Source organism: Orcinus orca, chromosome 3, assembly GCF_937001465.1.
Source record: "Orcinus orca chromosome 3, mOrcOrc1.1, whole genome shotgun sequence".
NCBI lineage: Eukaryota > Metazoa > Chordata > Mammalia > Artiodactyla > Delphinidae > Orcinus > Orcinus orca.
In genome coordinates this window covers 128,375,831-128,398,263 of record NC_064561.1, presented here as the reverse complement: position 1 = coordinate 128,398,263, position 22,433 = coordinate 128,375,831, and the positions used below count along the sequence as shown (strand labels likewise).

The window sequence follows — 22,433 nt, the reverse complement described above, 5'->3', positions numbered from 1 at the left end:
CACACATCATCTGGTAGAAGCGGAAATAGACATGTACTGCACAATAGCCCACCAATGGGTAGATTCCATATGCCATGGGGTTTCAGCAGCTATGTTTTACAAGGACCTGGAAAGCTTCTGTTCCTCTGGCAGGTTGGTTAAATGGAATTCAGTTAAGAACCTCCAGTCATTTTCATTAAAAGTTCTCTGCCTTTGTATATTTTGTCTCATGGTAGGTTTGAAAAGTACCCAGTTCATCTCTTACTCACAAAGCAGAGGCTCTGTAACTTCCCTCCAAATATTAAACATTGCCATTATTAACGCTGATTTTTTTTGGGTTTTTTTTGTTTTTCTTTTTTTTGCGGTACGCGGGCCTCTCACTGTTGTGGCCTCTCCCGTCACGGAGCACAGGCTCCGGAAGCGCAGGCCCAGCGGCCATGGCTCACGGGCCCAGGCGCTCCGCAGCATGTGGGATCTCCCGGACCGGGGCACGAACCCGTGTCCCCTACATCAGCAGGCGGACTCTCAACCACTGCGCCACCAGGGAAGCCCAACGCTGATTTTTAAATAGGATATGTAGAGGGCATTTATAATTTGAGGAAAGGGTCTCCCTAGGTTATTCTCATGGACCCTCATATACTCCTGATTTTCTGTCAGACTCTTGACAGTGGTAAAATGGATGGTGTACCAGTGTATACCAGTCTTCTTAAAATTGTTTTAATCTTAACAGTACATATGGTAAATCTTGCCAAGGAAGTGTATTGGGAAGGACCACATTTCAGTGACTGTGTGGTAATCCATTAGAGAGGTGTAAAATTGTTTCTCCTTGTTAAAGAATGTATGGTTTGTAATTTTATTATTTCAGTGAACATCCTTTTATGTATTTCATACACAGGTGAGAAAGTTTCTATAGAATTCATTCGTAGAAGTGGTATTACTGGGTCAGAGTGTGTTTTTTAAACATTTAAAATTTTAATAGGTATTGCCAAGCACATCAGTTTTCACTCCCATCTTTGTTGAAACACTGAGAATTACAGTTTTTCACTTTTTGCAACTGCGTTGGCATTAGAATATTTTTTGAGGGTGGATGAGATTATATGGGGCCAAATTAATTTGAATTTGTCAGTCTGTCAACATTCTTTAATATTCTCTCAGCAGAAGTCATGAATGTCAGCAGACTCCTAGTACCAAGTTTTAGTTTGTGTTTAATTTTTATTATTGCTTGTTTTAAGACATGTTTGGTTTCCTTGAGGCAGATCCAGATATTTCTCTTTCCCTCAATTCTTTCATGTCTTAACTTCAGGAAAGAATACATGGCAAGAAGGAACAGATCTATTAGTCTCGCTGCTTTTTGATCTTACCAGAAGGCCACTTAATTGTACGGGTTATATCTTAAAAATGCTATCATTTTAAGACCCTTACCATGTAATTTAATTTTTTTAGTGGAGAGTAAATCTTGGTTAACAACTTTACTCTTTACATTTTTTAACTCTTTACCATTGGGAGCAACCTTCTCAAAACTAACAGTGGAAAACTCAAAGAGAATTTATATACACAGACAGTAGAATTTGCTGTTCAATAATAATTATTATTTACTATATGCCTGGCATTTTGTGTGCCTATCTCACTGAATTCTCAAAATAACTATGAAGAGAGAACTTTTTCTCTTCTTTTAAATTTTTTTTACAGAGTAAAAAATACAGAGTATTTTGAATTACATATTATTTGCCTACTGTTTATACTCTTAATTAAGGTGCTAAAAGATCTGTAATCACCAGGCATATTACATCATGTTACTAATACTAAATTTACTAAGGCAGAGAAAAATACACAAAATTTTTGTGTTACATACATATTTCTGTATTTGCATGATCCTTAGCTATTACAGCTAAGCCACATAGCACAGTTGAAATAATCCAGTCAGAGTGACATGATCGGTCAGCCTGTGCCAGTAGCCTCCATGATCCAAGATCACTTTGCCAGTGATTCATCCTTGGAATGTTCTGGGCTAATGGCTGATCTACTTTTTCTCTCCCTGCCTTGAGTCATGGCTTTGATCCTAGGTTAAGTCAGAGAGCTGTTCATACCTCTTTTATGTGTTTTTATTTGAATCTAACAGACTCATACTCATCACCCAGTGATAAGTGCTGCTAATAACATTTTGGTGTATTTCTTTCTACTCTTTTGTATATAATTTTTATAAAATAGGGGTAATTTTAATTAGTAGACCTATTGTTGGAGAAGAGCAGGTTGTAGTCTTTTGTACAGGTACTTGTTAAAAATACAAAGAGGGTGAAGTGTTGGCAAGCAGGATTAGAAATGGATCTGATTTATGTTGGAGTTTCCACAGATATACTGTGGTGATACAGTGATCCTTGGTGAATGTTACTGTTGACATGGTTTGCAACATTTAAACTGTATGTGTGTGTGTGTGTGTGTGCGCACGTGCAAACGTGAGCACTCACATTGGCTTGTGGTGGTTCACAAGGCAGTATCTAACATAATGCAGTCAGATTTCCTAAAGGGGTGTGTCTTCTTTCAAGGTATTTTGATTACAACTATAGCCTCCAAGGGAGAATTGCAGAATTGGCCTGACCTCTTACCAAAACTCTGTAGCCTGTTGGATTCTGAAGATTACAACACTTGTGAAGTAAGGATTTTTGCTTCATATATAATTTTTCTTTTCTATTTTTCTTTTCATGTTTATTAGTAACATTGAGAAAAAATAATTCCTCTGAAACATATAACTTCAAAACTTAGAAGCCTAAAGTTACCTTTTTGTTTTCTGTTAGTGATCATGTATCTTACTGTTTAAAGACCGTTAAGTTATAAAACCTCTTTACTATATTTCCTACAAGGAAATATCTTCTGTTTTTTGTATTTTAAAACTATTCTTGTGTGTGTGTGTATATATGTAATCAGCAGAGCAATTGTCAAGCTTAATCAGGTGAAGTAGTAGTTTTTGAAGATGGACTTAATTAAATTTACTAAATTTCCAGACTGTGGGTACATTTTCAGTGTCTCTAAGTTGTTTTTGTGCCTCTTGTTGTATGGTATGTCTGAGGTATATGTAGTATAGTTTTTTGTTTGTTTGTGGTACGTGGGCCTCTCACTGGTGGCCTCTCCCGTTGTGGAGCACAGGCTCAGCGGCCATGGCTCACGGGCCCAGCCGCTCCGCGGCATGTGGGATCTTCCTGGACCGGAGCACAAACCCATGTCCCCTGCATCGGCAGGCGGACTCTCAACCACTGCGCCACCAGGGAAGCCCTGTAGTATCGTTTTAATTATATATTAATTATAATCTCTTGTTTGCCACTGATCAAATCAGTAGCAACCTTTCCATTTGGGGAAATGAAAGGGAATCTGTATGGATTTTTTTCCTATAATTTCTTACTTAATGAGTACCTTAACCATTTCTTTCATTAGCAGGCTTCCAGTTTGGATAGAAATCTGTTTTAAATAGAAATCATTTTAGGTGTTTTGCCTCTCTTAAGGCAGTGACTTATCTCCCTCTCAAAAAAGAGCAAGGCTTGGAGGCAGGGCAGGTACAAAAATAACCTAATAAAAAGGAATCAGGTGGTCTTTTTGACTTAACATTTGTTGCCAGATCTGACTTGGGGAAGAGAGGACCAGGGAGAGGGAAAGCTAGCAAAAAGGAGTCTTAAAAAGTCACTCTTCTCCCTCCCTCAAAGAAAAAGAAAACAACCTTGCATTCTCATATATACATTTTCTAGTAATGCCTTGGAAGGTTACAGAAAAACTAAAATAATAATATTTAGCCATCAGGTAACAGTTGATTAAAATTTAAATAGTGCTTTGGTATAATGATAACATAAAAGGAAGCCAAAATTTTAAGCAAGCACTTTCCAAGAATAAAAAGTTTAAACTGATAATCATGAAATTGTGGAGCTACTAAGTCATACAGGATTCTTAAATTAACCTGTAGTGTAGAGAATAAGTCCCAAGATGCTGCTGATAGAATTATAAGCAGAGTAAAGTAGGTGGTTGAGGTAACTGGTAGGTTAGATATTATATACAGGAGCTCTCTAGGTAAGCCACTTGGTTGTAAAGTGGTTGTAGGGGAAATTACCAAATTGAATTGCCTGCCCTTTTAACAACTTTTGTCAATGAATGGTTTACATATAAATAATTTTTTGATGATAATTAAGACCTCCATTTGTACTTCAAACAGAGAAGTGGTACAATGGTTAAATGCACTTATACGTAAACATAGAGTTTTACATTGTTTTAACAAACTGGTATGTAATAAGAGAAAAATTACTGTTGACGTAAAATTGGCAAGAATACTGCAGAAGTTAAGTTTTTAAATTAGATGATATTATTTACAGTCCCTGACGATCAAAATTCTAATTCTGAGACATTTAATGCTAAAATTAAAATGTACCATTATATTTAAACTGAGGTTTTAAATAACTCAGTGGTATAATAAATTTCTCTTATAGCTGATGATTAAATGTATGGATTTTATGATGCAGGTTTTATGCAAACTGGGAACATTAATCCATACAAATTAGTGAATATTCCTCAATTTGCTTTTAAAATGGCTTCATTTTTAGTTCTAATCATTGAAATGTCTTTTACAGGGAGCATTTGGTGCCCTTCAGAAGATTTGTGAAGATTCTGCTGAGATTTTAGATAGTGATGTTTTAGATCGTCCTCTCAACATCATGATTCCTAAATTTTTACAGTTCTTCAAGCACAGTAGTCCAAAAATAAGGTATCTATATAGCCAATATTAAATTAATTTACAAACTGATACGAACCTGACCACTCCCTTATTTTGCACTACCTAGTATTTTTGCGATCGGCAGAAGATAACTGGCTGTTCTATAGAGGTGGACTTGATAATTGAAATCTACTCCTCTAATGACAGCCTGTGAAATGTCACTCTGCTGAAATTTTCATTAACTATGACACTTCTCCACCATCTGCATGGTTAATTACATTTATAATGGTTAACAGTCAGGCTTTTAAAGTCCTTTGTGTGAGGCTGAAATTCAGTGTGTTGTAGAGCTTGTCGGGGTTGACACATACTGTGGAAAAATAGCGAGCATAAGGGGTTAGGTAGTGATTCACAGGTGTGTTATGCAGCACATTCTTTGTCACAGGCAGCAATTGTGCAGAAACCCTGAACAAAGTAAAGTAGCAAGGCTTTCTGAACGATCAAAGCCAAGATCACTTAAGAGGGAACAACAGTACAAAGTCCCTGGAGTTAGGAAGAAACCTTTTAGGGTGACAGAAGAAAACGATTTTGTAGCACAGTAGGAAATGAAGCTAGAGGGGTAGGGAGTAGCACATTACAGGGGCGTGTTTACGCCAGTAATCGGCACGCTGTGACCCGTGTGGCCAAATTCAGGCGTGACTTATGAGCTACAAATGATTTCATAGTTTAAAAGGTTGAAGTGGGCGGGTGGGTAGTAAAGCTGCCACAGAGGTCTTAGGTGGCCCACAAAGCTTAAAATATTTACCTTTTGACGTTTGGCAGGAAAAGTAGATTCCTACTGGAGCAATCTGAACAAGGATATTATGTGATCTTATATGTGTGTCAAACAGGTAGTGGGGTTTTGCATAATGGAAATTGGGAAACCAGTTAGAGCTTCTTGGCATAGTCCCGATGGGAGATTATGGTTTGGACTAGAGGAGAAGTGGAGGTAGTAAGTGATTAGATTATGGTTATATTTTTAACAGTAGTGCCATTAAGAATTGCTATGGGATTAGACTAGGTATGTCAGAACACATAGGCTGTAGAACAGTCCGCATTTTCAGTTTCAGAAGGAATGCATACCCATTATTTTAAAATCTAAAATAATTCCCATTATGTCCCCATCCAACCTCCCACTCTTGAGAGCGAACATGTCCTTCCAGACGCTTTTCCACTTTCTTAGTAGCATTAACATATTGCTCCACAACCTGCATTTTTCACTTAACATGGAAAGAATGTGAAGGATATGTTTAATACATAGGGAATTTTGACTCATTCTTTTTAGGGTGTGTGTGTGTGTGTGTGTGTGTGTGTGTGTGTGTGTGTGTGTGTGTGTGTGTGTGTGTGTGTGTGTATGCGCGCGCACATATGGCTGTACATACACTGTAATATTTTTATGGAGGAACGTTTAAATTCTTGCCAGTCTTCTGTAAATGGAGCAGAGCTTCTTCAATTAGTGTATTTTGAATTTTGTTTCTAGGTCTCATGCTGTTGCCTGTGTCAATCAGTTTATCATCAGTAGAACTCAAGCTCTGATGTTGCATATTGATTCCTTTATTGAGGTAAGATTTGTCCTCCCCCCACCCCACCTTATTTTTGAGGAGGTTAGAAACTGTTCATTGCATGTAGTTTTATTTTATAAATACGATAATTTATAATTATGAGCTGTCAATATTTAAATTATTTCTGATAGTATTAAAATTGGGTACAGTATAAACTTTGTGATTCTCGTTAACTGAAAATAAAAGTACTTTTCCTCTCACTGAGTTTTCTACTTGTGCAAACATTGATTATGGTATGTCTGTGTTTAATATCTTGATTATAAAAATTTCTACCTCAATATACTGTTCAAATTGCATATGGACATTAAATCTCCCAGCTCATTTGTGATATTAGAAACATGAAGAGGTTGAATAAACTTAATTTGATAAAGAATCTGAAGGTATAAATTAAAAGGATAGTACTTCTCTTTTTCCATTGGTTTTCAGTGTAAAATGAGAAGTTTCGGGGGGGGAAATTGGCTGTTAAAGCTCAGCGAGCATTTCTAATGGTACTTTTTAACTTTTTGATAAAAGCAGAAAGACAACAGGAGCATAGTTTTTTGGCCATTGAACCCTAAGCAGTAGAATTTCTTTTCAGAACTTCTGCTTGATAACAGCGATTGTGAAAGGATTATTAAAGTTCCTTTAGCACTTCACTTTTATTTTCATCAAATGAAATTTAAATAGTCTATTCCTTTTCAGCTCTTCTTTAAAAAAAAAAAGTCCTTCAGAGACCATATTTCTGGTATTCCTGTTGGGAAATTACAAGAAAGAAGTGGGGGAAATTATGTCTTTTTTTTCTCATCACTTAAATTGACAAGCTTCTTCTAAACATCTTTTACCAATAGACTACAAGTAGTAGCCATTAGAATCCTCAAGCCATTTGAAAATTGAAATGAAAACATGCATCTTAAATACATTTTACTGAATACATACTGTGACTCAGGCACTGTGTTTGGTGCTAAGGATACATAAAGAAATTTTATGCTTCAAGGTGTTTTCAGTCTAGTTTGGTATAGAGGGTAGTGGACAGTATTAGAAGTCTGGAGTAAGACTGCCTGTGTTCAAATCCCAGCTCCACAGCTTAGTAGCTTGTTAACCTTGGGCACCTTATTTAACTGGTATTTTCAGTTTTTATAAAATAAAGCTAATAATAGACTTACCTTGTTGGATTGTTAAAAAAGGTATTGGCTAAAAATAAATTGGAACAGTGCCTGCTACAAAGTAAGCACTCCACATGCTAGCTACTGCTATTATTTTTAGAAGCAGTAGTAGTTTTTGTTGTAATTATAACAACATTAGTGTTCTTCTCTCGTGACTTATTAAAGAGAACAGTAATAGACATACCAGCATCTTATACAGAAATATAATTTAGAATAAAATCTTTCTGAAAATAAAAATTCCACAGGGCCATACTCAGCAAGTGGAACAAGAACGTTTCCTGACATTTAATGATATTTTCCATTAGTGTTAAATACCATATTAACACTTCTGTGCTACTTGGTAATCCAGTAAGATTCACCCAGTTCTTCATCCTGTAAGAGTAGTAAACCTCCAGAGGAGGCGCCTGACACATGGTAGGCTCTCAGTAACTATTTGCTAAATCAATAACTGGTTAGTTTTCTTCAGTCACCAGCGTTTTTATCGGGGGCTGAAATCATGCCTGCTACATGTGCTGGTACTGATGAAAAGTGTATTGGTTACTAATACTTGGCTATAACATACCTTGGCAAAGCTGGGTATTCATACTTAAGACAACATCATATTTCACGAAGGATTTATATGAGCAGCACCTGCTGGAAAAACTGTATTCTTTCTGACCATGTAAAATTAAAAGAGCAACTACAGAGTTTTGAAAGCCTCAGAAGTAGAGATAGGACTTGGAGAAATGAAAGTTTTAAAAATGCTACTGTAACAGTACTTCACATATTGTCACATTTGATATTTAAATTTTTCCATTGTCTTACCCATTTCTTGTAATATGATTTCAGGTTCATCTCTCTGGAGATGTTTCTGTGGTCCTGGGAAGAGACAATGAGACACATTGGATTTTACTTAATTATTTTAATCATCTTTTTACTGCTTTCAGTATGTGTGTGTATGTTGTGTGTAAATAAAGTAAAACCTCAGGAGTGAGATAGGGAAGGCTTAATTGTTTTTTCTTCTGACATCTCCACTTGAACCTCTGCAACAGACAGCTTTTTCTAGTGGAGGTTTGTTGGTATAATGAAATGAGTGTGGACTCACCCATGATTTCGTGAAAACCAAATTCAGATTCCCCCACTTGCTAGCAAATTATATAACGTCTAAACTTGTAAAATTGAGTAGCAGCATCTTAGAGTTGAGAAGGTTAATTGAAACAGTATTGTTCATTCACACTTTTTTTTTAAACCTTGTAGAGAAACTTAACAGCATAAGATCGATTGCTACTATTACCATTTTTTCAATAGGTGACTCAGTGAATGACAGCAGTTTAGGGTCACATTGTTGGAAACTCAGTGTATATTTCCCAATTGTTGGTGCTTTTATAGAATGTATGCCTATTAAGAATCAGTATTGGTAGGAATAATCTCTTAACAGACAGTAATTTTGAAGATTAAATCAAACTGTATTTTAATGATTATCTCTAATTCTGGGTGATCTGGGTGAATGCTCCTATGTCCTAGTGACATGGTTTTATTCTCATAAACTAAAGATTACTAAGATGCAACCACTCATACTCCAAAAAGTGGCTTTAGATCATTTACCAAAATCATAGTTTTTGGCAGTTATCATCCTGCGTCTGTCTTACTTTATAATCTAATGCTATAAAGTATTAGTAGGGCCAGTTAATTCATAAGCCTTTATTTGTACAGTATCTTCTTAGGGTTTCTTTAAATGTTGCCACCTTGCAGATTATTGGTTATTATGTATAAACCTTTCTAGTATGTTGGAATACTTAACTAGAAGAAAATATTTCTTGTGCAATAGAATCTCTTTGCATTGGCTGGTGATGAAGAACCAGAGGTACGGAAAAATGTGTGCCGGGCACTTGTGATGTTGCTTGAAGTTCGAATGGATCGCCTACTTCCTCACATGCATAATATAGTTGAGGTAATACAAGCAATTTAAAGGCTTTCTCCTCATCTTCCCCTCAAGAAAAATCTTGGGCACAAAACGTATAGTGTGAAGCCACTGTCTTCCAATTTATTTGTCACATTTGTTGCGGGGGGGGGGGGAACTATAAAAATTAGTTATCATCTTAAAGTTAAAAATTATCTTTATGGCGATCTTTCTTTCATGAGATATAAGATGTTATAGAGGGGAACGTTGTTTAAAGGAGTAGATAGCTTTTAACCAGTGTAACTAAGAAATATTTAGGTTATTTGTATTTATTAGATATCGGTTAGGCCAATAAAACTATAATACTTAAAAGAGTTTGTTTTTGACCCATTAACTGGTAAGTTGATCTGATCAACTTCTGATTTATGGTAACAGTGGTAACAATTTCTGAATAGAAAATACGTAACCATTATAGTGAGTTCTAGCAGACCATTTAGATTTTAAAAGGCTCTCTTTCAGTCCTTATGTGATTAAAATAATTTTACTAGGATATTGTAAGTATGTTGAGCACAGGTAGTTGTAATTAAAGGAAGGAATACATAATAACATATAATTATTATTAGGACAAAATAATTTGTTGGGCAATACTCATTATTGCTACAGTCATACCTAGTTTTCATATTGCTGAATATAGTTGTACTTAAAGGATGGCATCTAAGACCAGTTAGAAGAAGGCTAGCATTCATGATGTTCAGTAACACCCTTTCTAAAACCTTAGGAAAGATAGTTGTAGTGATAAGGATATGTAGAAGCAAAAGATGGGGATAAATTACTTTCTCTCTGATAAAGATATTCTCTCTTTAAAGTGTTTAGAAGAATCAGGTGAGGTTGGTTGAGAGTTTAGTGAGAGTTTGGGGTTAACCAGAAAGTTAAGAAAGACATATAATCATTTGCCACGTCACAGCTGGGGAACCTAATTTACAAGGCTACAGTTCTTTCTTCAGCAATACCCAGCATAGTAGTAGAACATGGTAGGGGCTAGCCTGTCACAGCAGTTGTGTTGCTGTATTTTGACGTGTGAGATGTTTCATTCAAGAATTCATCACTTGACCCCAGATTCAGTCCCAGGTACATTGGGAATTCATGCCTTTGATTATGTTTATTTTGTTTTTGCATGTAAGGGTTTTTTTGGGGGGGGGGGGCACGCTGTGCACCTTGCGGAATCTTAGGTTCCTGACCAGGGATCGAGCCCAGGGCCCTGGCAGTGACAGCACCAAGTCCTAACCACTGGGCTGCAGGGAATTCCCAGTATGTTAGATTTTTAAAAGAAGGGTAGATTTGGATAGATTTGGAGATCAGAAATGTACCTCCAACTTAAGAGTGAATTTGGCTTGGTATGTTCAAAGGACATGAAGGACATGATAAACCTATTTTATTGGCAACTAGAAATTATATAGTTGACAAAGAAATGCCACTACTTTTTTCCAAATTAAAAAAAAATTCATTTTTGTAATTGTGTAATATCTATATATCTTTTTAAATATGTGGAAGTATATACAGTTGACCCTTGAACAACACAGGTTTGAACTTCATGGGTCTACTCATACCCAGATTTCTTTTTACTAAATATGTACTGCAGTACTACACAACCCAAGATTGGTTGAATCTGCAGATGAGGAACTGGATACAGAGGAACCGTATATATAGAAGGTTGGCTATAAGTTATAGGTGGATTTTTGACTGCTTGGAGGGTTGGCATGCCAGCCTCACTGTTCAAGGGGTAATTGTAATTATAAGAGACAGCTTGGGTGGTTATGTTATAAAAATGATTGTCCATTTTATGAACGGTTTAATGGTGTTTTTTATTTTGATGCATCTATGAAGACAGTGTTTGAATATTAATACTTTTTAAAAATCTCAGTGGTTTCATGAAACAATATACGCCTATATAGAAGCAGATAAATATGAATTGGACACTTTACATTAGGCAACATTCTAAAGCAGTAGTTCTTAAGTTTGGCTGCTTTTCAGAATTGATTAGGAAGCTTTTTTTTAAAAAATCCAAAGCCTAAGTCGAGAACCACTGTAAAAGTGCAAGACGCATAGCAAAGGACCGTTAACTTGCTGAAATTAGATTAGGTTTATTTTAATTGTATGATTTAAACTGATTAATACTAAGCCTCCTTTGTTTACAGTACATGCTGCAGAGGACCCAAGATCAAGATGAAAATGTGGCTTTAGAAGCCTGCGAATTTTGGCTCACTTTGGCTGAGCAGCCAATATGCAAAGATGTACTCATGAGGCATCTTCCCAAGTAAGTGTTCCTTCTTACAAACACTCCCTTGTTGTTAAATTTAGCAGTGGTTCCTCATTTTCATATTTTTAGGTTACATTCTTATGCCATCAGGTAATGAAGTTCTAAAGAAGTAAGACTTAATTTTACCGATGCTATAAGTAAAGACATTTTTAAAGAAGCAGTTACTTTTGTTTTCTAAATTACATGAGGGTGGTTTATGCTGAATTATAACTAATTTTGGATAATCCATGGCACAATTTTTTATAATCTTATAATTTGACTATGGGGTCTCATGGATTTCCTACTAGTTGTGATGCTATGCAATTTTTGGTCAATCTATTGTTAGGCCTATTTTTAACCCAGTGAATGCTGTTAAATCAGTTATTTTTTTTAATATATTTTTTCCAGTCTTATTGAGATAAGTTGAATTTGATATAAAACAGCATATTGGTTTTACGTGTACAACATAATGATTTCATATATTAAAGTCAGTTACTTTAAAAAGTAATGCTCATGTTCTTTTGAAAATAAAGAAAATACAGGCTCATAAAAGAAAATTAACATGTAGAAAACTTAAAATGTCTTGGATTTCCACCCCCTTGAGTCATCATTGTTAGTATTTTTGGTGTGTTGTCTTTTAATGTTTTTCTCTGTTAGTACCATATACCAAATGTGATATATTCAGAGTGTTTTGGGAAGAAATAAATTTGGTAGTATGTACGTGGCATCTGGCTATAGTTGATGCTTAAATATTTGATTTTACTATTTTGTGGTTGGCTCTTTTCAGTTATTGTAAGTTGTGCACTTTCCTCCATGTCATTAGTCTTTAAACTTTCAGTACTGTTCCATCATGGTGTGTGTACCATGTATATATAATCGACTCTTCTTCTTTTGTTGAATGTTTAGTTGTTTGCCCTTTTTTTTTTTTTTAACTCATAAATAATCCTGGACTGAGCATCTTTCTTTGTCCATAAGTAGTGATTTCTTTCAAGTAGAGTTCTTAGAAGTGATTTTTACCAAGGTCAAAGGGCCTGAGCATTTTAAAGCGTCTTCATAAATATTCCACATAGTTCTCTAGGGAAGTTATACCAGTTTACACCCCACCAGCAGGTTCCCATCTTGTCACAACTTTTGCAATCCATTAATCATAATTTTTCCAGTCTTAGCCCTCTGGATGAGCAAAAAACAAAACCGTTTGTTTTAATATGTTGTTGTATTAGTGGAGTCACATTTTTTTCAGAAGTTAGGGTACTTGGATATTCTTATTTTCATGTAGTCAGTTAAGTTCCTTTTCTTTTCCAATAAATTCTTTCCTACTGAGAAAACAAAGCCACTTATGTCTTATTCCAGTCAATCTAGAATTTATTTGGGAGTAAAGTGCAAGGTGATGTGCTAAATGGATTTTTCCCCCCTTAGGAAATTCATATATTAATTATTCTCTTCTCCCTGATTTGAGATTGCAGTTTTATGATATGCTTGTTTCTTACCATAGGATCATATAATCCTAAAAGTTATATAAACAGACATTCTTATAAAACTGAAGAGATTTTATTAATGAAAACCTAAGCTGTAACATTAGGAGATGATAAGAGCAGTTATAGGTTGGTGGTCTCTTTTATTACCCTAATAAAATCTAAACATTGGTAAGCAATGAAGAACTTGGTAGCAGGCTAAAAGATCAGCAGTTTCCATTTAGTTGTGTGCTATGTGCGAACATTAAACAACCCATTCCAGTGATAAATGGATTTGATTTATATGTCTTCCAAACCACTGGTTTGGGAACCATTTTTAGATTAAACAAGACTGCTTTTATTTTTGGTTCAAATAGTGTATTGTGAGGATGGGAAAATACCAACATCAGTCTGATCCGGAGATTAAAAACACAGTAAAAGAACTGTTTTTCCTAGATCTGTTAACCAGATTCTTGTTTAGTATGAGCAAAAAATGTTTGCTGAGGAATCAAAATTGTTAATGTGATGAGATCTTTCTTATTAAAATGAATTCACATAGAAAGCATTAAGGTAATAAAGAGTAAGGTTAAACTCTTTTATCTTTCTGGGCTGTGTCGTGTATTCTTGTTTTTTCTTTTCCTTTTTCTGTTTTTTTTTGTTTTGTTTTGTTTTGTTTTTTTAGCCAGTACTATGCTCTATTGATTATTGAACATTTGCTAATATATTTTGTTATCTGGTAGAACGGGTCTTCTTTTTTTCCCCTGAATTATTTTTTTCCACCTTTATTCTTGTACATTAATATCTCCTGGGGCTTATTTATGAATTAATCCATGTAAAACAACTAACCCAGTGCTTGGCATATACTTAAGTACTCAGTAAACATTCATTGTTGGTATTAACATCATTGCCTTTCCATGATGTTGCGTTAAAATTCTCTTCTTGTTTTCTACATGAGGCTTCAGGAGAAAGCTTCTTAAGAGTTAGATTTGTTAAAAAATAATGATCTGCTTTGTATGACTGGAATTTGTCAGACACATGCCATATTGCCACGTGGTCACAGTTAACTCCAATATCTCTTTCCTACCTCACTTTTTGACTTTCCCCGCCTTATCAGTCCCCTATTTCCTACACATCTTCTTATTCTTTCTCTATCTGGCACAGATATCATGATCCACAAATCAACAGTACTGACCATAAACCTCCAGCTGCCCCCTGCTCTGGATTAATCGAACTGTCTTTGCTACTTCTTAAATACTGTTGGGAAAAGTTACACTGCTAGGAGGATTGGTGGCTATAGAAATCCATGGTCTTCAACATCAAGTGGACCCTTCATACCATCTGCCAATTTTTCCTGTTCCAGATCAGCTTTTATCTTCCATTCACCAGAGCAACTATTTGATACCTTTATCACTCTTCTGAAGTTCTCTTCATTCAATTTGAGCACTTCTGCTTTGTAGGGAAAACAGGTGACCCTTCACGTTTTCCCCAAAACTTATAGATACATTTTCATGTGAATTATCTTCTTCCTAACCAGGCTTTCTATTTATGGTCTTGGATAGCATAATTTTTTTCTTATCCTTAGGGACCTCACTCTATCAAATAGATAAATTCTCTCTTTAAACTTTTCCCTCTCTGCTGCCTTAACTTTTTAGCTTGCTGCAGTTTCTTTCATCTTAAAAAGATTCAAAGAATAGATGGGGCTCACTGTCCTTACTTCTTTACCTCACCTCAGGTGAACTCTTCAATATTTTATGGCCTGCCATCCATCCTCATCATTTTCGTGAAATTATTGACAGATATCATAAATGATTTAACTGTTGGTGATCCAGATGGAGTTGGTTCTCTTGCAAGATCCCTGTAGCTTACACAGTATGGTTCTGTGTATTATAATTTTATTTAGTTATGGTATACTAGCTATAATGTTGAATTACTACCGTTAATCTATTTTAGAATTTAGAAGGACTTTGAACATGAAAGTTTGGGTCGCTCATATTTTCCTTTTTACAAATTTGAAATCCCACTGCTTCCTTTTTACTGTTAGTATTCCTTTGGTTAATGAGGGCTTGCAAAATTACCTCATTGAAAGTAGAGGTGTGCTTAACATTGGTTTCATACATATTTATTTAGTGTGTCTTAAAGCATGTGACTATTTGAAGTAAAGCCACAGCAAACACTGAGGACATTAATGTGGACAGAGATTTTTACATCTGGGGTAAAGAAAGGAAATTTACTTAACATTTATGGCCTTGTGGAAATAATATTACCTCTCTGAGCTTTAGTTACTCGTTTGTAAAATAGGGATCATGATACTTTTCTCACTAGGTTATTAAGAAGGTGCTTTATTAATAACCCCACAGCTGGTACTCATGAGTATGAGTTTCTTTTGCCTATTCACACTTTTTCCATGCCCCCCAGAACAATGAAAGGTAGAATTTGGAAGCAGTGGACTGTGGACATTGTAACGTGTTTCCAAAGTATTCTCTCATACCTTTTGTCCTCAGTAGACTCATTTCAGTGTGTATGATTGGACAGTGAGGAAACAAACCAAAGTTTAAGAAAGCTGTCCAAGATAAAACCATCATATCTACAGAAGGAACTGAAATTAGTATTTTGACCTTTACTTAACATGTTTTGATATATTTTTTTTAACTAGTCATCATAAATATTTCAGTATACCTGGAATTCCATGTTTACAGACATTATGGTTCCCTTTTGATGACAACATAATATTTCAGATTAGATATAATATTCTGATTTATTTAACTATTTTCTTATTGGAAGTTTAAGTTCTTAATGTCTTAAGAAGTTAGAATTTAAATTTCCAAACTTTTTATCAGACTATGATAACCTTGTCGGTAGAGCTCTTTTTTTTCCTTTTTGATTTATTTCTTTTGGATTAATTCCTTTAAGTTTACTGTTTTTATATTTTAAACACTGTCATCTCTTTTATTAAAAGGAATACAAATACTGAATGTAGGCTTATTGTAAAAATGTCACACCATTTAGAAATAAAGTAGAAGATGGATACCGTCCCTTTTTAGCCCACTCACCTCTCTGAAGACAACAGTTTATTGTATAGCCTTCCTAGATAGTCTCTGTATATAAGTTATTGTATAGGTAATCTAATTTTTTAAATAATTTTTATTGGAGTATAGTTGATTTACAATGTTGTGTTAAGTATCAGATGTACAGCAAGTGAATCAGTTATGTGTGTGTGTGTATATATATATATATATATACGCACACATATATATTTACACACACAAACAAATATCCACTCTTTTTTAGATTCTTTTCCAATGTAGGCCATTACAGAGTATTTACTAAGTAGCGTTCCCTGTGCTATACAGTAGGTCCTTATTAGTTATCTATTTTATATATAATAGTGTGTATATGTCTATCCCAATCTTCCAATTTATCCCTGTCCCCCTTCCTCCCTGGGAACCATAAGTTTGTTTTCTACATCCCTGACTCTTTCTGTTTTGTAAATAAGTTCCTATGTACCATTTTTTTAGTCTCCATATATAAGTGATATCATATGATATTTGTCTTTGACTGACTTCACTCAATATAACAGTCTCTAGGTCCATCTGTGTTGCTGCAAATGGCATTATTTCATTCTTTTTGTGGCTGAGTAATATTCCATTGTATATATGTACCACATCTTCCTTATCCATTCCTCTGTTGATGGACATTTAGGCTCCTTCCACATCCTGGCTATTGTAAATAGTGCAGTGAACATTGGGGTGCGTGTATCTTTTCGAATTATGGTTTTCTCCAGATATATGCCCAGGAGTGGAATTGCTGTATCATATGGTAGCTCTATTTTTGTTTTTTAAGGAACCTCCATACTCTTCTCCATAGTGGTTGTACCAGTTTACATTCCCACCAACAGTGTAGGAGGGTTCCCTTTTCCCCACACCCTCTCCAGCATTTATTGTTTGTAGATTTTTTGATGATGGCCATTCTGACTGGTGTGAGGTGATACCTTATTGTAGTTCTGATTTGCATTTCTCTAATAATTAGTGATGTTGAGTATCTTTTTATGTGCTTTTTGGCCAGCTGTATGTCTTCTTTGGAGAAATGTCTGTTTAGATATTCTGCCCATTTTTGGATTGGGTTGTTTGGTTTTTTGATATTGAGCTGCATGAGCCGTTTGTAAATTTTGGAGATTAATCCCTTGTTGGTTGCTTCGTTTGCAAATACTTTCTCCCATTCTGGGGGTTGTCTTTTTTTGTTTATGCTTTCCTTTGCTGTACAAAGGCTTTTTTAAGTTTAATTAGATCCCTTTTGTTTTTGTTTTTATTTTCATTACTCTAGGAGGTGGATCAAAAGAGTCTTGCTGCAATTTATGTCATAGAGCGTTCTGCCTGTATTTTCCTCTTAAGAGTTTTATAGTGTCTGGCTTTACATTTAGGTCTTTAATCCATTTTGTGTTTACTTTTGTGTATGGTGTTAGGGAGTGTTCTAATTTCACTCTTTTACATGTAGCTGTCCAGTTCTCCCGGCACCACTTATTGAAGAGAGTATCTTTTCTCCATTGTATATTCTTGCCTCCTTTGTCATGAATTAGGTGACCATAGGTGTGTGGTTTTATCTCTGGACTTTCTATCCTGTTCCTTTGATTTATTTTTCTGTATTTGTGCCAGTACCATACTGTTTTTATTACTGTAGCATTGTAGCATAGTCTGAAGTCAGAGAGCGTGATTCCTCCAGTTCCATTTTTCTTTTCTCAAGATTGCTTTGGCTGTTTGGGGTCTTTTGTGTTTCCATACGAATTGTAAAAGTGTTCATTCTAGTTCTGTGAAAAATGTTATTGGTAATTTGATAGGGACTGCATTGAATCTGTAGATTGCTTTGGATAGTATAGTCATTTTGACACTAGTGATTCTTCCAGTCCAAGAACATGGTATATATATCTCTCCATCTGTTTGTGTCATCTTTGATTTCTTTCGTCCGTATCTTATAGTTTTCTGAGTACAGGTCTTCTGCCTCCTTAGGTAGGTTTATTGCTAGGTATTTTATTCTTTTTGATGCGATGGTAAATGGGATTGTTTGTTTAATTTCTTTCTGATCTTTCACTGTTAGTGTATAGGAATGCAAGAGAGCTCTGTGTATTAATTTTGTATACTGCAACTTTACCCAGATTCATTGATGAGCTCTAGTAGTTTTCTAGTAGCATCTTTAGGATTTTCTATGTAGAGTGTCATGTCGTCTGCAAACAGTGACAGCTTTACTTCTTTTCCATTTTGGATTCCTTTATTTTTTTTTTCTTCTCTGATTGCTGTGGCTAGGAATCTCTCATTATTTTTATCTTAAATGGAAATATGCTTTATGTGTTTTACATGTAGAGGGCTTTTTGTTTTTTCAACTTTACTTAATTTGTTTGTTTGTTTTTGGCCGTGCTGCATCCAAAAATGAGATCCTTGCAGGATCTTAGTTCCCCGACCAGGGATTGAACACTGCAGGGCCCTAGCAGTGAAAGTGCAGAGTTGTAACTGCTGGACTGCCAGGGAATTCCCAACTGTAATTTATTTTTAACCAAGCCCTTAATGATGGAAATTTAGATTGTTTCCATTGTTCTTGTTCTTGCATCAGGGAACATTGGTCTTTAAAAATTGGGAATATTTGTTCATATATTTGAGATAAATTCTTAGGGGAAAAATTGAAAAAAAAATTATTGTTTTTATTTCTAAGCACTCTTGATAAGTAAGCTATCTTATCCCCACTAAGATTCCATCCAGTAGATCCCATGCATGAGTATTTAAAAGGCCTGAGATATATATTGGGAGTATTCATCGTCTGAGAAGGGCAGACAAAGAACATGCTATAAGGCAATATTAGCAGTGGTGGTTGTTGTATTGGTATTATTAGTATTCATGAGGTTGTTAAGACTTTGAGATCTTTAGATCTTTGTTTCACGAATTCATTTCTTTATAGGTTGATTCCTGTGTTAGTGAATGGCATGAAGTACTCAGATATAGATATCATCCTACTTAAGGTAAGGAAACTATTTCCTGATGAATAGGGAAGATTGTTTTTATGGACTTAGTAGATCTTTGGATTTGACTAACAGAACATTTATTTAGAGTAGGCCCTATGTAAATAGGCTTTCTGTTATATAGTATGCTATGGAGTTCAAAGATAATGAATTTGGGTGGTAATAGATTCTAGCTTAATTGGAACTAACTAGACGGTGACACTAATAGAGTTCGGATCCATTTCCTGTTAATACAAATTGTTCGGAGTTTATTTTAAAATATGTTAAATACGTTCTGATCTTGATTCAGATACTCTAGATTATACCAGCTGGTGGGAAACCATATAATGTGGTTTGAAAGTGCCTGATATCTAACATGGGTTATGTGATAGCCTGTTCTCCCCTTCACAAAGAAATATTTTCTGCCCAGGGGAGTGGTTCTTAATGAAGAGGTATACAGTTGACCCTTGAAAATGGGATGTTAGCAGCATTGACCTTCAGCTCAGTCAAAAATCCCTGCATAACTTTACAGTTGGCCCTCCGTGTCCATGGTTCCATATCTGCAGATTCAGCCAACCATGGATTATGTAGTAGTGTTAAGACTTCATTTATTGGAAAAAAATCTGCATGTTAGTGAACCCGCACAGTTCCAACCCATATAGTTCAAGAGTCAACTGTATTTCAAAATAATATGCATAACCCCATCTGAATATTCTCATTCTTCCACTGATATACATATTAGCTTATAATGAATATAACCAAAATTTTCCTTTAAAAAAAATATACAGGGTGATGTTGAAGAAGATGAAACAATTCCTGATAGTGAACAGGACATAAGGCCACGTTTTCATCGATCAAGGACAGTGGCTCAGCAGCATGATGAAGATGGAATTGAAGAGGAAGATGATGATGACGATGAAATTGATGATGATGATACAATTTCTGACTGGAATCTAAGTAAGTCAGAGAGGGAGAAGCACAGTCGCTTGCTTTGCTAACAGTTTTGTTGAGAAATAATTCACATACCATACAGTGCCCTCATTGCATACAGTTCACATACCATACAAAAGGTTACAGTTGAGTGGCTTTTAGTGTATTCACAGAGTTGTGCAACCATCACCACAGTAAATTTTGGAACATTTTTATCACCCCGAAAAGAAACCCTGTACCCATTAGTAGTCACTCCCATTTTCTTCCAGTTCGCTAGCCTTAAGCACCGACCAATCTATATTCTGTCTCTAGGAACTGTTCTGGACATTTCCTACAAATGGAATTATACAAAAAGTGGTCCTTTGTGACTGACTTATCTGTTCATCATTTGATGGACATTTTGTTTCCCCCCTTTGGCTATTGTGAGTAATGATGCTGTGAAGTTATGTAAAGTTTGATGTGTAAACGGAAGTTTTCAATTCTCTTGGGTATATATCCAGGAGTAGGATTACTGAGTCATATGGTAACTTTATGTTTAACCTTTTGAGGTACTACCAGGCTGTTTTTTAAAGTGGCTCCACCATTTACATTCCCCCCAGCAGTGTCTTAGGGCTCCAGGTTCTCCACATGCTTGTCAATACTTTTTGGTTGTCTCTTTCTGTTATAGCCATTCTGGATGTGAAGTGATAATCTTATTGTGGGTTTGTTTTTGTATTTTCCTGATGGGTCTGCTCTTCATTTACTTGTCATTTTATTCCGTAAAAAGACTTTATCTCACACTGTCATTTCTCAAAGGGGTATATATTTTGTTTGATACTGTGAAATAGAAACATTGACCATAGAAAACAACTTTTCCTGTTTTCCTAACATGAACTTATTTTTTTGTGTGATAATTTGCATGAATATTGATTATCATGCAATTTTCCAAAATTATATAAATTGCTTTTGTCATATTCAGACTTACAAATATGCTTTTTAAAATCTTGGTTTTCAACCTTACTTGCAAATCCACATCATATATTAAGCCTGCATTCTGGGCCACATACTAATTAGATAACTTTGGGGAGAATCTAGACACCTGTGTTTTGCTTTTGCTTGCGTGCTGGTTTTTAAATCTTGCTGCTCTAGTTCACAGCACATTTCATGTTTTGGGCCATGTAATTCTTTGTTGTGGGATCATCCTGTCCATTATAGGATTTTGAGCAGCAGCCCTGATCTCTGCCCAGTAAATGGCAGTAGCGCAGGAGGTGGGGGGAGAACACACACAAAATTGTGACAACCAGCAGTGTCTTGAGACATTGCCCAGTGTTCCTTGGGACACAAAATCACCCCCAGTTAAGAACCACGCTGTGATTCAGAGGGTTGAGGTTTCTAGTAACTAACCGATAGAGCAATTAAGGACATGAATCATCAGCCTGAACTCTGTAAATTATTTGGAATTATGCTGATTACTGCCCATTTAGTTTCCTATAACTAACGGTTCCTTAGAGTGACTAACGTGCCCAGCGCTAGGCCAAGGACTTTGTATGCCTTTCACATTTAATCTTTCCAACAGCCTTGGGTAGGTAAAGATACTGCAAAAAGAGAAACTCCCTATGGTTAGCTTAGCTAGTACTGGTGGCACATGTAGTTTTGGAACCCAAATCTCACACAACAAGAGAACCCAAGGTCTTCATTACTACCACAGAATTACTTCCCAGTGTATTGCTACTTTAAGGTTGGTGGGGAGCATGCATTAAGATTTAATGTAGATAACTGCAAAAGTAATAATGTGTGTTGAATTGGGGTGGGGGGGAATACTTCCTTTTCACATCCCACCCATCATTATGTTCTTCCAGAAGTTTTTCTATGCAGATACAGAAAAACGGGTATACGGGCTTAACCAGCTTTTGTTTCGCTTCGCTTTCTTGCACTTCATAGATAACTGCATTTTTTATAAACTGAAGGTTCGTAGCATCCCTGCACTGATCAAGTCTGTTGGCGCTATTTTTCCAACAGCATTTACTCACTTTGTGACACTGTCACATTTTGGTAATTCTTGGAATATTGCAAGCTTTTTTGTTATTATATTTGTTAGGGCAATCTGTGATGAGTGATCTTTGATGTTACTGTTGTAATCGTTTTGGGGCTGTGTGAACCATGCTCATATAAGATGGCAAACTTACTAATTAGTAAATGTGTGTGTTCTGACTGCTCCACTCACAGCCGTTCCGCATCTCTCTCCCTCTCCTTCAGTGTCCCTGTTCTCTGAGATACAACAATATTGAAATTAGACCAATTAATAACCCTTCAGTGGCCTCTAAGTGTTCAAGTGAAAGGAAGAGTTAGTTGCATGTCTCTCACTTTATTTTGTTTTTGGCTGCGTTGGGTCTTTGTTGCTGGGCGCAGGCTTTTCTCTGGTTGTGGTGAGCGGGGGCTACTCTTCGTTGCAGTGCGCGGGCTTCTCATTGTGGTGGCTTCTCTTGTTGCGGAGCACGGGCTCTAGGCATGT

General features: G+C 35.8%; 1 protein-coding gene across 6 annotated transcripts in view; it reads left to right on the top strand.

Moving 5' to 3' along the window:
* Positions 1-22,433, top strand: part of TNPO1 (transportin 1) — an 89,663-nt gene that overhangs the window by 40,551 nt on the left and 26,679 nt on the right. For all 6 annotated transcript variants that reach the window (XM_004270797.4, XM_033429990.2, XM_004270798.3 and 3 more), the window contains 7 exons: positions 2,523-2,629; positions 4,584-4,717; positions 6,183-6,264; positions 9,214-9,336; positions 11,481-11,599; positions 18,973-19,033; positions 19,801-19,969. In XM_004270797.4, the coding sequence (XP_004270845.1) occupies positions 2,523-2,629; positions 4,584-4,717; positions 6,183-6,264; positions 9,214-9,336; positions 11,481-11,599; positions 18,973-19,033; positions 19,801-19,969 (795 nt within the window). The remainder of the gene's footprint in view (positions 1-2,522; positions 2,630-4,583; positions 4,718-6,182; positions 6,265-9,213; positions 9,337-11,480; positions 11,600-18,972; positions 19,034-19,800; positions 19,970-22,433) is intronic.